The sequence below is a fragment of the Dicentrarchus labrax genome, unplaced genomic scaffold (assembly GCF_905237075.1).
Source record: "Dicentrarchus labrax unplaced genomic scaffold, dlabrax2021, whole genome shotgun sequence".
NCBI classification, from domain to species: Eukaryota; Metazoa; Chordata; class Actinopteri; family Moronidae; genus Dicentrarchus; species Dicentrarchus labrax.
The window spans coordinates 16,746,325-16,761,554 of record NW_026136718.1 but is presented as its reverse complement, the minus strand read 5'-3'; the positions used below and the strand labels follow the sequence as shown (position 1 = coordinate 16,761,554).

The window sequence follows — 15,230 nt, the reverse complement described above, 5'->3', positions numbered from 1 at the left end:
GTTTTCTTTTTTCTTCATGGTACTTTTGCTGCTTAGCGTAAATTAAAGGAGCTATTAGACCCAAGGCAGAGATAAAGACTGATTGAAATTGTATCTCAGGAGTTAACAGAGTGATTCAGGAGATGGTAGAAACAGCAGAAATATTCTGGCTTCTATCAAGTCATTAATTTTACAGCCGCCCCTGTCAGACCAATGATATACAGTGTGAACACACAAACCTTATTCCAGTCAGAGGAGGTGGCTACAGGGTCCTCAGCAGCCAGTGCTATACTACTAGCAGCAATGACCAGCAGGATGGACATTTCGAAGTACCTGAGGTTCACCACGTAGTGACACGCTCGACGCACCCTGAGGGAGAGCAGATGGCAGGGTGAAGATATGATGCAGAGGTGCTAAGACTGTAAGACTGTGCAGGCTTAAGCTGTCTGAAATTGAATGGCACCTGGGTTAAACAACATCAACGTTGTGCAAGAAATCTTAACTAAAAAGATTAAAAATGTTGAAAATGGTGGCAGTACATGTAATGTTTGCAGTACCATATATATATATATATATATATATATATATATATGGTACTGCAAACTTGTACATACATCCACTCTAGTGTCCTGTGAGAGGTGGTAGCAGCTTACGGGTTATCGGGTTTGAAGATGAACATGCTGTCTGGAGTCACAGCGTTGACAGGCTTTGTCTCCTCTTCCTCCTCCTTCTCTGACTTACAGGTTTCTGGGTCTTTACTGTTGACTGGAGGAGGTCAGGATGAGAAGAAGAAGACTAGGTAAGGACAGGTGTGAGGAGGAGAAGAGTAGGGTGGGATGAGAAGATGGAGGCTTCACAAAGCCACCTTAGAAACTCACAAACAAAATGGGATTATAATGTAGAAAATATCCACTGAGAATAGGTCGAGCCCAGCAGTGGTGAGCCGAATCAGTGATCTATGGGGACTACCTTAAACGGTGACATGACTCAGACCTTCTCAGAAAGAACTGAGGAGGCATCAATTTACCCTGAAGCACGACTCCGCAACTGCACAGCCTATTTTTCATCTCCAATTTATTCAGAAACTGAATTTGCTGGAGAACGTAGGAGAAATGTAACATTTCCAGAAAAGCCATGCTTTTCCAATTTCAGCTGTAAGAAGGGCTTACGTTGATGAGTACTTGCGGATCAGCTACACCAGCTACTTGAAATGAATCATGTCCTAAGTAAAAGCCTATTCACCCCTGCCAGACCGCACTGAGTTAGAATAAAGGCAGTAATATCACAAGTCACGACAAAACAAATAAAGGCATCTACCAATGTTACCAACTACAGGATGAAAAAGTCACATTATCAGCACCAACAGTTGTACCTGTGATCGTAGAGAGCTCCAGAGACGACTGAACATTGGGAACCTCGATGATCACACTGGAGCTGAGCTGAGATTTATCCTGGTCCTGCTCTGTCTCATTCTCTTCTTTGTTACTCTCTGGGATGGCAGGTGGAGACGAGTCTGATCGCTGAGGAGGTTCTTCCTGCTTCTGAGGACGCTGGTCTCCAGTGTGGCTCTGGTTTCCTGGTGGGTCAGTGTCTCCTCCTTCGCTCCTGTCACCTTGTCTGAAAATGCAGAGGCACGGACTTTACTGGATGGACAGGAGGACAGTGATTGGTTGCTATAGCACACAAACTCAGTGAGAGATTTTCTCTTATATTCAATTTACTCTGAAGTTTTGCTTATTTGGTTGTTAATAGGGAAACTATCTTCATTAATGACAAATGTAGAGAGGTAGGAAACATAGATTAAACAAAGGGGCCCCTCTAGTGGCGTTGGTGTTAAGGCACCAACCGACCAGGAACCGCAACATCCCCCATTTGCATCCAGTCAGTTACATGTCGTTCCTCATCTCTTTTTCCTCATTTCATTTTTCTACTGTTGACTATCCAATTAAGACATACAATGCTCATAATGGAAAAAAACATGTAGCCCTAAAAGCAATAGAAGTTGGTAATTTCCAGAATCATTTCTGGAATCCAAACACATTTCGTTATTCAAAATGAATAAATATTCACAGCACAGTTGAATCTAGATTGTGCTGAAAATGACAAAACATATAGCTTGATCTGGGGTTGTAACACAGTCCTCCGCTTAGATCTGTCTATCTTAGATCTACTGAGTACATAAAAAGTAATGTCAGTATTTTGTTCCATAACAGGTCCAGGTCATTGAAAATCACTGGCATTAAGCATATGAATGTGAATCTGACTGGGGACCTTTGTTGCATCGTATTCCCATTTACCAAATCATTCCTGACTCTCTTGACTTTGATTTACAGAGCGAACATAAAAAACATGTTGGATGAGCAGCAGTTGGTCTGTCTCACCTGCTGTCATCAGGTTTGGACACCTCTTCCCCTTTTTTGGCCTCTGCTTCATTTTCTCCTACTTTCCCTGGATTTCTCTTCCTCTCCCTGCTGACCGAGCGACTCGCCAAGTTGCTCCCATTCCCGGGTGATGACCCTTGACTTCTGGTCCCGCTCTGATGGTCACAGTGATGCAGTGCCCTCCTGCCCCTGATCCCACCATGACCTCCTATATCGGGAGTTAGTGTGTCAAGGTTATCTGGTGGTCTGAACTTCTTTACCGCCCTGTGTTGGCGCTCGCCATTCAATCTGGGGCTCCGGCGCTCGCTGATGGTGTTGCGACTCTGATTAGCACCCAGTTTTCCACTCTCTGTAATGGGCTCTGGTACGACCACAGCCACAGAAGCATCAGAGAGGGGCGCGTTCGTAGGATCCAGCGACTCTGGCACCAGCACAGTCACTGGCGGTTCAGGTATGTCACCGGATAAGGGGGCATCTAGAGGCTTATCCACAGACATTGAGGAACTTGAAGGCTGGTTCTTCCCTGGGGAGGCTAAGGGGTCTGTCAGGTGCTTCAAACTCCCGGATGGCGTGTGCTCCATGGCCTTGCGGTGCAGTGACAGAGGATGTCCAAGCTGGGCTGAAGCGGGAGGCCCATCCTTCTCCTCGCTGGGGCTGCTGAACAGGATCTCTCGGCTGGACATCTGGCGGTGTCTCCGCAGCTGGCTGGTCCTCTGCTCCCACACTGACATGGTCATCCTTTTTCTTCTCTCTCTCCTGGACATGAAAGAGTTAGAGGGGTTGAGTGGTGGGGGTGGACGGCCCTCCCTGATGCTGCCCTGTGCCTCCTTCAGGGAGCAGGAGTAGGTAGGCCGGCTGCGGTGGATGGCTCTTTTCCTGTACAGGTAGGGCCGCCTCCTCCGGCTTCCCCTGAGAAAAGAAAGAGAAGAAAAAATTTCAGTATATAGAAGCAGACACGGTTTAATTCTATTCAGCGCCACATTTAACATACAGAAGGTGTAAATTAAGGCTATTCTTAGTGTTAGCATTTGTTAAGGCATTTAATTTTAGCTTTATTGTTATTGATCCAGGTCTGAAACCATTTTCGTTTTTTGCATGCTGTGTATTTTTTTTGGACTCAAAGTTCTATTTGTTTAATGATATGTAAATTAGCAATCAAAATATTTGTGCCAAAAAAATGAATATCACAGTACAGAAAGTCCTTTTGTCTAATCTGTGAGTGGTTTATCAACAACAAAGGGAGATTTAATTTCAATATGAAGCCATTTACTGGATCAATGAAGATGTTAGGTGATAAATTAACCAAGCCAGGAATAGTTGTGTGACTTTACTAACAAAAAGAGTAAGATGCAGAATGAAATCAGTGGAATAGATATAAAAATGTGGAATCAAATAAGGTTGGAGAGTTGGGAGGAACAGGACAGAGCATGAACAGAATACTATACAGGATGGAGTCTGGGACATTTACCCATTTAAGAAAATCAGACAGGCGTTAGTGAGAGATTCAGAGAGCTGAACAGGCAGTGTTACTTACTGGGGCGTGGACTCTTGTGTGGTCCGTGTTATCAATGAGCGATTGGTTGAAAACAAGACATTAGTGCTTTTGTGAGCAGAGACAAAACAGGCCAGGAGACACACAGCAAATGATCCTCAAAAAAAAATAAAATAAATTGACCTTTCACACAAAGACCAAACCATCTGTATATAGACTGTTAATGCCATTTGCCAGCTGCTCTGAATTTGTTAAACATTGCTTAAGGGTAAAACAGCTCTTTCAGAAGACTACACATTCAGATTAATTATTCATTTCATATGTAATAGCTACATCATGTATTCTGTTTGCAATAGAATATTTCCACTGCGCACATCCCTTCTTTAAATGTTTGTGATGAATAAAGGATCAATTTGGAAGTCAAAAACTGACTAGACTCTTGATGCTTTGGTGTGTGTCTCCACTGGAGCCAAGCGGCACATTGACAAACAAGATGGTAGCAGTATTAGAAACAATTAAACAACATTCATAAACATCAACAGTAAGCGTAACATAGATAAGAAGACATCGTAAGTAAGATTGAGATGTTAGACAGTCTGAGCTACAGTATGGGTAGAGGTAGAAAACACAGAGATGGGCTCCATCAGCAAACACAGGAAAAGAGAACATATTTAGATAACCCTTTGAACAAAACCACCACATTGGGATGCAGCTCTGAACACCAACGCCACCTCAGAGCACTCACACATTAGCATTCTTTTAGGACATGCTAGTCGAGCTAAATGAGGAAATTCATGTGCTGAGCTTCAAAATGTTAGCTTAAAATATTCAGAATACTCAAGAGCATTTCGGGGAGGGATTAAAGACTTCACAATGGAAGAAAAACTGTACACACACTGAAAACACTATCCAAATATTCCAGTTTCAGTATCACTTGTGATACTGTACATAAAAAAGCATTCTCACAGAGGGTGTGTGTGTGTAATTTCTGTTTTTCTTCCTTTGATCATGCTGACCAGATGCATGCGTTTATAGGGTGAAATTATCATCAGCCTCCAACATGCTGCATCTCTCTTTTTTTTTTTATTAGCAAATGCTGTCATGCAAGTTTCTGCAAGGTCAGCAGGGGCAGGTACCGCTGGGGTTTCAGAGCTGACATCGGAGATGAGGCCAGAAACCCTTAAAGTTCAGAGTGTCCTCTCTGAATACAGATGCCGGCCCAGACGACCCCGTGGTATTCCAGTCTTCACTATGGGCTCTGACAAGAGCCTGACCCTCAGCTGGCTAAACTGAAACTAATGCACATCTCTAGTTTTCTTTCTGCTCCAATTTCATATGCATTGAGTACCTTTTAGGAAAATGGCAAGGCCTCGAGACAGAAAGAAAGATAGAAAGGAGGACAGGAAGCAAGAAAGAAGAAGGTGCATATTGTCATATTAATAAAATGTTATCTTGTAAAATCTTCCACATGCCCATGCAACAAACTGCTTGTTTTTCAATACACAGCGTGCACACAGAGCCAGAGTTGCCCCACTCTTGTGCATGCACATGCACTTCCACCACCTACGACAAGACACTGTGCAATCAATCCCTGAGAAAAAAGACAATCTATTCTGCAAGCTGGAAACCTGAGCATTGAGAAAACAAGGTCGCGTTACTTTATGAATCAAATTTTCCACAAGTAAGATCAACAGATCAAAGCCTGCACACACTTTATTTGACCCTTCCGCTCTTTCAATCGAACAATTTCCACTTTGCTTAATACGGAAGTATATTACTGTAACGGACACTCCATGTTAATTCGGACAATAAGTAACCCTGTCTCCATGACAACAATATAAGGACCTCCCACCCCGGAGTGGAACCAGTAACCATGGAGACATACATTAGACTTCAATTTGGCAGCAAATTACAGTGTTGGGAGCAGGCAGAGGCTAGATAGTAGGGACAGCACCAAATACTGATTTTTTTCAACAGGCCCTAAGTGACATTTAAGTGCACAACTTGAAGCTCTGTATTGATGACCCTTGGCCACCATCTATAACTGTTCTGCATGCCGTCTTCGTTGGTAAGCTAAATCTATTGCACCACATGACTTAGCAACTCGTGCTAAGTGTTGGCACTGTGGGTTAGTCCTATATAGACACTCCCTGGAGGAAGGAACGAGGGAGAGAGGGAGGGAGAGGAAGAGAGAGACAGGGGGAGGAGAGGAGGAGGTCAGGCAGGGGGAGCAGTTGCAAACAGCACTTACTCTGAAGACATGAAGGAGGACAACGGTCCGACCTCCTTCGCCTTCTGGAGAGCGTGCTTCTGGTTGAATGCTGCCTCTGCTTCCTCTTCATCCTGATCAAAAGAGGAAAAAGAGCAAAAGGCGTCTGAACAACGGTGGTGTCCGTGAGTTTAAATAATTAAACAGATTCAAAGTGATGACGACAGAAGAGCATAACTGGACATAGCAGAGTGGAGAGATTATTTAAACTATGTAACAATAATAAAAGCAGACCAGGCTTATTCCTTCACTTGTCTCTCTTTTGTTATTCACTTTTTTATTACCTTGGTAAGTTCTTGTGCATTGGCAAGGTTGTCCACAGCGATGGCCAAGAAGACATTCAGCAGAGTGTCTGGTCACAGCTGAGTTAAGGACGTGGTCAAAGTGCAACCCAGCAACCCTGACTACTACTGACACAACCCTGACTCCTCGATAAGAGACAGATAGGAGTTGTTTGTTTTGAAGGACACATTTTTTCATTTTCTTTTCAAAGGTTACATTGTTCTGTTGTCTTATTGAATACACTACGAAACTTCTTATTGACATTTCCTATCTCTTGTTTTTATTTACAAATTTGGTGTTGAGGTAATCCAAAACTAACGGAAAGTAATCAGGTTGCGTTACTTTAATATTGTGATACTTGGATTAAGTTACTGACTACAGGTATTTAGTAATTTTATCGGATTACATTTTTAAAGTAAATCTCCCAACCTTGTTTATTAGCTAAGCTTAGCAGCTCTGTTACCGATACATTATAGCCTGATGCACCCATCCTATGATACACCGCATATCCCAGCCTGGTTCCTATTGGTCCATGATAATACATAACGCTTCCTGTTGTCAAACATATTATAAACATATTATGAACCAACATACAATAATATGAATAACCATACACAGATAATGACAGATCCAAAACAAAACCAAATTGGATACCTTTACTTGAGTAATAATGGCAGTCAGTTAGCTTAACTAAACTAAAACTAAACTAAAAAGAGTACTGTATATGGCAACCTTCCATTTTTCATAGAAAGAAAGAAATGTAATGAAGGATACAGTTTCCAAACAATGTGAGCACTATAAAGTAGATAGAGGACCACATGCCAGACTTCACTCCTCCTTGAGAGCGAATACCGTTGTACATCACCTCGTTCCAGTCCTCTCCAGTCAGGATCTGAGAAAACACACCCACAACAACACACAAACAATATCATCCACAAAACATGACTGTTCACTTCACATTTGCTAAAATGTTGCTATCTCAAAATTACATTTCCTGCATGTTGCTGTAAAACACTTTAGAAGTAGGGAGCAATAAATTGTCAGGTTTATTTTCAGACCTGAAAGACAGTCATGATGGCTGCAGGAAAGGTGTCAAAGTTTGTCGGAGTATAGTCTTCAAAGATGAACCTGTGAGAAAGAAGTGACACATACGGCCCTTGAAAAAGCAGAGTTGGGTCTAGTTTTTATTTTTTTGGTCAGAAAGAAATCAATTCTCCTCCTCTCCATGTGCTCTGTATTCTAGAGGCCAGTTCATACACAAGGCAGTGGTTGTGTACCTCAGCCAGCCTTTACTGAAGTGACAGCTTCAGGGAAACAGCCTTCCACTCGGGGGGAAAACCAAGCAACACTAGCTGTGTGTGTGACAAAGGCAGAGTCTTAAATCTCGATCGAGCTCACAGTCTCTCTCTATAATATAATGAAAACAGCAGTGAACAGGCGAAAGGACAATCTATTCTCCCCTCAACTGCGTGTATTCAATAAAGAGGAATCTACTGAACCATGAAGTCTACTTTGGCCTTGTTTTTATGTTTGTGAATGTGTCTTTACTGGAATCACAGCAAATGTGCACCGAGCTGAGAGGGAACGAAAAACTGTTTAAAATTGCTGCCAGATTGAGTAGATATGTCTCTCTGCCTGGGTGGTCTCACGCCTTTACTCAGTTTCTTAATGGACCTATATGGATTGATGCACAGAACTATAACCATTAGTAATTTTATTCAGAAGACTGTACATGACAATCAAATGTTACCTGCCACCGAAGAGCTGCATGCCAAGGAGCGCAAAGACAACGATGAAGAGGAAGAGGAGGAAGATGAGGGAGATGATGGACTTCATGGAGTTCATCAGAGAGACGACCAGGTTTCTCAGAGACGCCCAATACCTAACAGTCACAAAAATATCACATATAACATGAGAAATGTGATACTTTACTTAGATTTTTTATGAAGACTCAAAAGGGAACGTGTGTACTACTGCATTTGTTGCTACTGCAAGTTAAAAAGAAGAGGGCTGCTGTGGCCCGCTCCTCATCTCTGCTTGAGGCTAGCATCCTGAGGCTACTAGCAGGATACAATTGAGTCTCCAACCGTACTGCCCACATTTATGCTTTTTTCCCCGCTGTGGGTAATGTAGGCACCGTTTTCATATGGAAGTAGGATTCATGGAATAAAAGGAAGATATCTCTGGTTCTGTTGAATCAATTTTGATCTCTTCTTGAGTCCGACAATGTTATAGGAGTGCTAAAATAGTGAAGTAGTCTTTTAAAACACAGACAATAATCATGGCCATATATTTAAACATATAATATAGTTTCCTGTCAATCTTTTTTGTGTTTGTTTGTTAATATTGTCTTGTTGACAAGACAGTTGTTTACTAATCCTAAAATAAGAATCCCAAATGCAACACAGAATCCTATATGAATGTAAAATATAGAAAAGTGAATACCACAGCAACATGACAAACGTAACACTACTGCTAACTTTCAGTCAGCAGTAAAATGTTCTTTGTAAATAATATGAAACATCTCAACAGATGGCAAAGAGTGGGGAAGGCTGCGCCACAAACTTGGTGATCTTGAAGATCCTCAGCAGACGGAGAGCACGCAGGACACTGATGCCAAAGGAAGTGCCAGGCCTGAAGAAACCCCACAGCACTTCAAAGATGCTGCCAACAATTACCTACAGAGACATACATTAAAGAAAAGGAATGATGTCTTTAATACAAATACACAGAAACAAATGTGTGTATACTAACATCAGACATAAAGAAGAAAGGGAGAGAGAGGCAAAGATGATGCAACACAGACAGATGAGAGATAGAGGAGGAAAGGTCTGATGCTGCATATTTTAAGAGCACAAGCAGTTGGATTTTGGGAAAAACAAATATGTAGAGAAGGAGACGGAGCACTGACACTGCAGTCGAAGCAGTTGAAGGAGGAGTGGAAGTAGAGACGTGGTCCCAAGCTGTACATCTTCAGAAACATCTCAGTCAGAAACAGAGCGAGGAACAGGAACTCTGCATAGTCTGGAACAATAAAAACAGGCATTTAGATCTTGAAACATACATAGACCATTGCAATTATACGATAAAGGAACAACTTCAGGAGCAACTCCTAATACAAGGTGTCACTGAAAGTGTAACTCACACAGGAAGTTGGACAGCCAGAGGGGCTGGTTGTGGTGAACAATGGCCACACACAGCGTGTTGAGAGCCACTAGGCCCAGCACTGTCCAGTAGAAAGTGTGTGTCTTCACCACACGGCGGATGGAGATGCGCAGGAGACGCTCCTTGCGGCGAAAATACGCTGTTGGACCTCGCTTGGCACTCCTGATACTTGCTCTGGCCATGGGTATGCCTTGTGGATAGAGAGGGAAAAGTAGAAACTGAGGTCTAACTAACAGTGCTTGTAGAGCATGTCCCATTCTCAATCTTGAACTCCCAACAGTGTGATGTTTATAACAGTATCAAGTATGCATTTCTAAAGGCTGCAGCAGAGCACAGTGTGTCCTCCTGGAGTATGCCTTACACTTTATGTGAACATATTTATGAGCCTGTCCACACTCGCACTTACCCACAGAGGAGATGTCACCATATTGTTCCTCCCCTGGATGCCCTCGATGCACCCCATCCATCCCTCTCCTCTTGATGGTGGTGGCTCTCTTTAACACTGCGGACAGAGCAGGTTGTACATAAGAAGTCCCAGAACAAGCTGTTCAAACTGTACAACCAACACATTTTGTGACATTAGAGGGAACATACTGCGAGGATGACTTTTGGGCAATGTGACCACAAAACTCTTTTTGCTTTGATGACATTATGCTGAATCACTAAACATATTTTTGACTTTATTGCTGGCTAACATGGCCCAAAACTAGCCTTGTGTATGAAAACCCTTACATTTTTCAGACACTCCAAGGTAGAGTCAGAGAGTATGCAAGTGCGGAAACGTTTAATGCAATGAAAAGATAATGATGAAGCAAATGATAAGAAGAAAGTGAAGCTCATCTGCCCAAAAAGCTAATGTGTGTGAAGTTTTAGCTGAGAGGGAAAGTTGAGCTCATTAACACTGCAGTTGAATGAGATAAAAATGATCATTTAATGTTAGTGTAACGATCCAAACAACTGAATGGAAACCTTCTGTTACTGTTTTATGAGCTCCGTCATGGCAAACCATGCTCTGAGGCGTCTTGACGGTCCATGCATTTTTCTTATTTGAGCTGTGTTCTAGTGCTGCTATACAGTATCAGGGGGACACGCCGTGCAGTGCACACATGCTTGAGTGAGTGTGATGAGTATGTTTTGACCTTTTCATTGACTGGTGTGTTTATGATTACCTTTCATTCTATCCTATCCACTTTCCCACTACCTTCGTGATTTCTGGATCTACTTGCAGTCAATATTTGCTTCGGGACTTTTTTTTTAATAAGCCACTGATCAAACACACACAGAAACACACAAATACACAGAAATATTGCTGCCATTTTACACACACACAAGAGTGTTTGCTTAAGGCAGGAACACTGAGTCCTGTCAACACACACATACACACATATACAAGCACATGCTGCTGCCTTTTCAGACCAGTGGTTGCTGAGGCAACGGCAGTGCGCCGCCTTTCTTTTTAATCAAAGCTATCAGAGCTTCTGCATTTATTTCCATCACAACAGCTGGAGCCACTATCTGTTTTTACTACAGATGTGCATCATTCAATTTATTTTTACCTCATCAGAGTGTCTTTGTACTGACAGCAACATACTGAACAAGAATCATATTTGAGCAAAGATTTGCTTTCCTTTTTCTATGTTAAAGTGTTAGTATGCGTGCATTTGAGTGTCTCTGTGTGTGTGTGTGTGTGTGTGTGTGTGTGTGTGTGTGTGTGTGTGTGTGTGTGTGTGTGGAAAATGGGGTGGTGAAATTGTTGAGGGAGAGAGCAGAACAGAGGACGGTTCTCACCATAGGCACCACCTGTACTCCACTCTGGGAGACTCCTGAGAGCTGCCAATCAATCAACATTTAATAAAAGCTCTGCTGGTTTAGTGAGGAGGAAAGGTCAAAGTAGAGTTGAGAGGGTCAGAGCAGGCACTTAGCTGTCTGTGGGGCACAGTGTCTAGTGGCAGGTTTAGCACTATCAATGCTAATTCTCTCTATGTGGCACTGAGAGCAAAGTAATGGTGTAAGTGATCTGCGCGCCACAGCAGCAACCAAACCTTGGCAGTACGATACATCTTGACACAGTTTACTGGTTTTCTTGCTGCAAGAGCCACGTGAGCAGACCTTTGAGGCTCTAGGCAGAACGGTGCTTTGAGCTAAATGCTAAGAAGCTCACAATGACAATGCTAAGATTCATGACGGTACTGTCAGCCTGATAGCCACTGTGGGGCCAACTGAGATCGCAACATCATTTAACTTTGATAGTTTACTTCCATAGGAATGCTCCCCTACCTTTTGGCACATTTCACTATGACTGAAACCTACATGCAGGGATAATGTTTACCATGTTAATCATCTTAGTTTAGCATTTTAGACTCTGCTAATCTGCACTTATCAGCTGACAGCTGAGGATAGTATTGCAGATATTTGGTGATGAACAAACTATAATTTTAACCTGACGATGGCGCTAAAAGAAAAGTCAGGGGATCATCAAAGTTGTTGCTGTGGTGCTTTGAGATTCTTTTGATGCTAACATGCTTGTTTACCATGTACACCATCTTAGTTTAGCATGTTTGCATGCTAACATTTGCTGAATTAGTTTGGTCATGAACTGAAGTATTGCACAAATAAAAATTTTGATCTGATGGTGGTGTTAGATAAAAGGTCAGGGGATCGCCAGAGTTATTAGGATTGATCCTGCTGGCGACATTAATATCTGTACCAAATTTCAGAGCTTCTAATACTTTTTACTCAAAACCACAAATGTGAACGTTGTGGTGGCACACAACTAAAATCAAGATCACCCAAGTTATTAGGATTCATTGTCTGGGGAACCAAGAATCTCTGTTCAACTTTTTGTGCCAAATCATCTAGTACATGTAGATATTGAGATATTTCACTAAATACGTGAATTTTGACTTGCTGGTGGCGAGGACAGATTAGGGGAACACCAAAGTCTGCAGGATTCATCCTCAAGGGACCCAGGAATTTGTGAATAACATTTCATGCCAATCCAGCTATAGTTGTTAAGATATTTCAGTCTGGACCAAAGAGGTCCAACTTAATTGGAAAGGCTCCTATATCCATATCTTAAAACTAGTGTGTCAATCTAAAATAAGACAAATACACAATAGAGACTTTAATAACATATGCCTGGATAGCCTTTATAAAGCACATCTGCATCAAGTGTACATGCCAGCATTAAACAGTTGAAGAGAGACAGAATGTAAAGCAATGTGAGGATAGCAGAAAGACAATGTGCACTGTGAAACCAGGAAAAGACAAAGATCTCTGCTGACTTACCATCGAGGGCAGAAGGTCCTGCATTCTTATTCTCCTCGGCAAGCATCACTTCCTCTGGAAAGCAAAAAAAACACAATCAGAAAAGAGCACCAGAGGGCTCAGATGGAAAGAGATATACTGGCATCTTTTGTAACTATATTTATATCTCAATTGTGGTGGAATAAACGGCTAAAAGAAAACATCAGATAGTCCTATGTTCCACAATTTACAGGATTAGTCTTAAAGCTTAAAGTGAAATATCGATTTTCCTTTTCTCATCAAGAGCCAAATCCTTGGTCTCACTGAGCTGTGACTGAGACTAAAGCCACCTGCTCTGTCGATCCAGGCCCGGTAGCCGTTGAGCTCTCTCTCAATCTGCTGTTGGCGTCTCAGTTTCATGAAGGCCCTGCGGTTTTCCACCCTCTCCCTCTCCTTGGCAAATTCCCTGCAGAAACAAACCACAGACTCATTTATTTACTCTTTGAGGGTACAGGGATTTATAGTCACACGGATAAATAATTCCTCTTGGAGACAATCACCGGGGGAAAAGCTATTGCTGTCTTGAACAAAGCTCTTCTCATTGTTGATTCAACCACAAGAGGAGAGGAGAGAGAGAGAGACAGCAAGGAAAAAGGAGGTCTGTTCTCTCTCACTGTGGAGATAATGACAATGGATCCCTCATTAACCTTTCTGTAAAACTAATTAACTTGTATAGACTTTGACACCATGTACTGAAACAGCACAGTTTGGTTTGACAGTAGCTAGTTTGCCAGCCACTCAACCAGTCAGTGAAAAAGCAAGTTACACTGTGTCGTCTGTCCTCCAGCCGAGCCTGCTAGATTCTAATTCAACAGGACAACAAAACCAGCTGAGTGTATGCTTGTAGCCCATTTCGGGGGCCGTCTACTTTGAAGGATGTGGCCTATACTGTACATGTAGCCTTGGAGGGACCTGGAAACTACGCTGAACCTGTGCCCTACTTTACAAAAGATTCAGTCTATCTTGACAGACCAAAACTAATGGTGCATTTTGAGTGGTCATTAGTTAGTTAAGTGAATCCCCTTTTCCTGTGTAGGACATATGGCCATCCCTATTTATTACCTTGTTGTTCCAACTTTCAAAAAATGGGATAAAAGTTAAAATATTCTCTTCATTTTCTTGCTGGGGCCCCCTACAAGCCACTCAAGAACCCTTTTCAACAGTTTGAAATCCACCCTGGGTAGTGATATACAACATGTGCAGGCTGCTTATAAGACAATTTCTAATCCCCACACAGCAAGGTGCAGACCAGTGTGAGCTTCAATGCAAGCCTATCAAACTTATAAACACACCGCACAACTCTTCTCCTGTGCTTTATTTACCAAAACGTTTTCAGCCATCTTGCCTTCATTAGGGTGGCGTCTGAAGTTGTTTCCCAATTCTTTATATAAAGACAAGTCAGTGAATAAAGCATTGTGCACTGGAGAAGAGTTGTGTGATGTGCTGCTGATAAGAACAAACAGTGGATTGTATGCCTGGGCTTTGACAAGGAGCAACAATGTGTTGAAAGGGCCACTAAGGATATGTAACACCATTTGTGTTTAGCAGGAAGAAGGCATCAAATAGGCAGCCCCTTATGTGTGACACACAGACAGCTCACAGAAATTTGCATTATGTCATGACTCCATAAAAAGCCAGTGATAATCAAAGTATTATACTTGATGATAATAGAATATCCATCACAAAAGGCTGAAACCTTGATGAGTTTAAAATGAACTTGAACTGAAATGTGAGCCTACCCAGAGAGGACTCCCAGCACCAGGTTCAGGACAAAGAAAGAGCCGATGATGATGAGAGGGATGAAGTAGAGCCAGTTCCAGTTGGGGCCCAAGGCATCGTCGGTCTGAAACATCAAAATAAATTCTAAATTCAGTAAAATGAAGTCAGGCTGGAGGAGACTCATGCTGCCATTGGAATATGAGATAAAAATACACAAGTGTAGGTGTTTGGGTGGCTGCTGAAGGTTCCAGTCGGAGTCCAGGCGGGGCACCGAACAGAGACATCATGTGTATTGATCTGCTCTGGCCTCACACAAAGAATGCGGAGGAGAGTGAAGGTATTCTGTATACTGTATGAAGCCAATATAGAAACAAAGTATTGCACCTCTACTTTATTTTACAGCACCTGGACCTGAGAAAGTTTCATGATGAGCATTTGAATGTGTGTTTATGTACACATATTCACGCCTAGTGTGATTCTTCGGTACAGTGACTGTTCATATGGGCGTGGACCTCTGTGTATTTAATGTTGATTAAATTGACTACCGTAAACATCAGTCTGTACCGTATGGTCAGCAGTCCTTTTTTTCAGCAGCATGTCGTCCCTCTGTTTCCTCCCTCCCTCTTTCTTCATCAGC

The 15,230-nt window shown here is 42.4% G+C and overlaps 1 protein-coding gene across 6 annotated transcripts in view; it reads right to left on the bottom strand.

Moving 5' to 3' along the window:
* LOC127350277 (voltage-dependent R-type calcium channel subunit alpha-1E) overlaps positions 1 to 15,230 on the bottom strand; it is a 101,339-nt gene that overhangs the window by 19,464 nt on the left and 66,645 nt on the right. For 4 of the 6 annotated variants that reach the window (XM_051376724.1, XM_051376726.1, XM_051376723.1 and 1 more), the window contains exons 9-24: positions 14,614 to 14,717; positions 13,165 to 13,280; positions 12,857 to 12,910; positions 9,975 to 10,070; positions 9,549 to 9,758; positions 9,315 to 9,427; positions 8,969 to 9,081; positions 8,154 to 8,285; positions 7,462 to 7,531; positions 7,178 to 7,295; positions 6,406 to 6,473; positions 6,104 to 6,195; positions 2,361 to 3,269; positions 1,352 to 1,596; positions 633 to 744; positions 219 to 348 (exon numbers count right to left, since the gene is read on the bottom strand). In XM_051376724.1, coding sequence (XP_051232684.1) covers positions 219 to 348; positions 633 to 744; positions 1,352 to 1,596; positions 2,361 to 3,269; positions 6,104 to 6,195; positions 6,406 to 6,473; positions 7,178 to 7,295; positions 7,462 to 7,531; positions 8,154 to 8,285; positions 8,969 to 9,081; positions 9,315 to 9,427; positions 9,549 to 9,758; positions 9,975 to 10,070; positions 12,857 to 12,910; positions 13,165 to 13,280; positions 14,614 to 14,717 — 2,682 coding nt within the window. The remainder of the gene's footprint in view (positions 1 to 218; positions 349 to 632; positions 745 to 1,351; positions 1,597 to 2,360; positions 3,270 to 6,103; positions 6,196 to 6,405; positions 6,474 to 7,177; positions 7,296 to 7,461; positions 7,532 to 8,153; positions 8,286 to 8,968; positions 9,082 to 9,314; positions 9,428 to 9,548; positions 9,759 to 9,974; positions 10,071 to 12,856; positions 12,911 to 13,164; positions 13,281 to 14,613; positions 14,718 to 15,230) is intronic. The other 2 variants (XM_051376727.1, XM_051376728.1) reach the window with 1 other exon arrangement.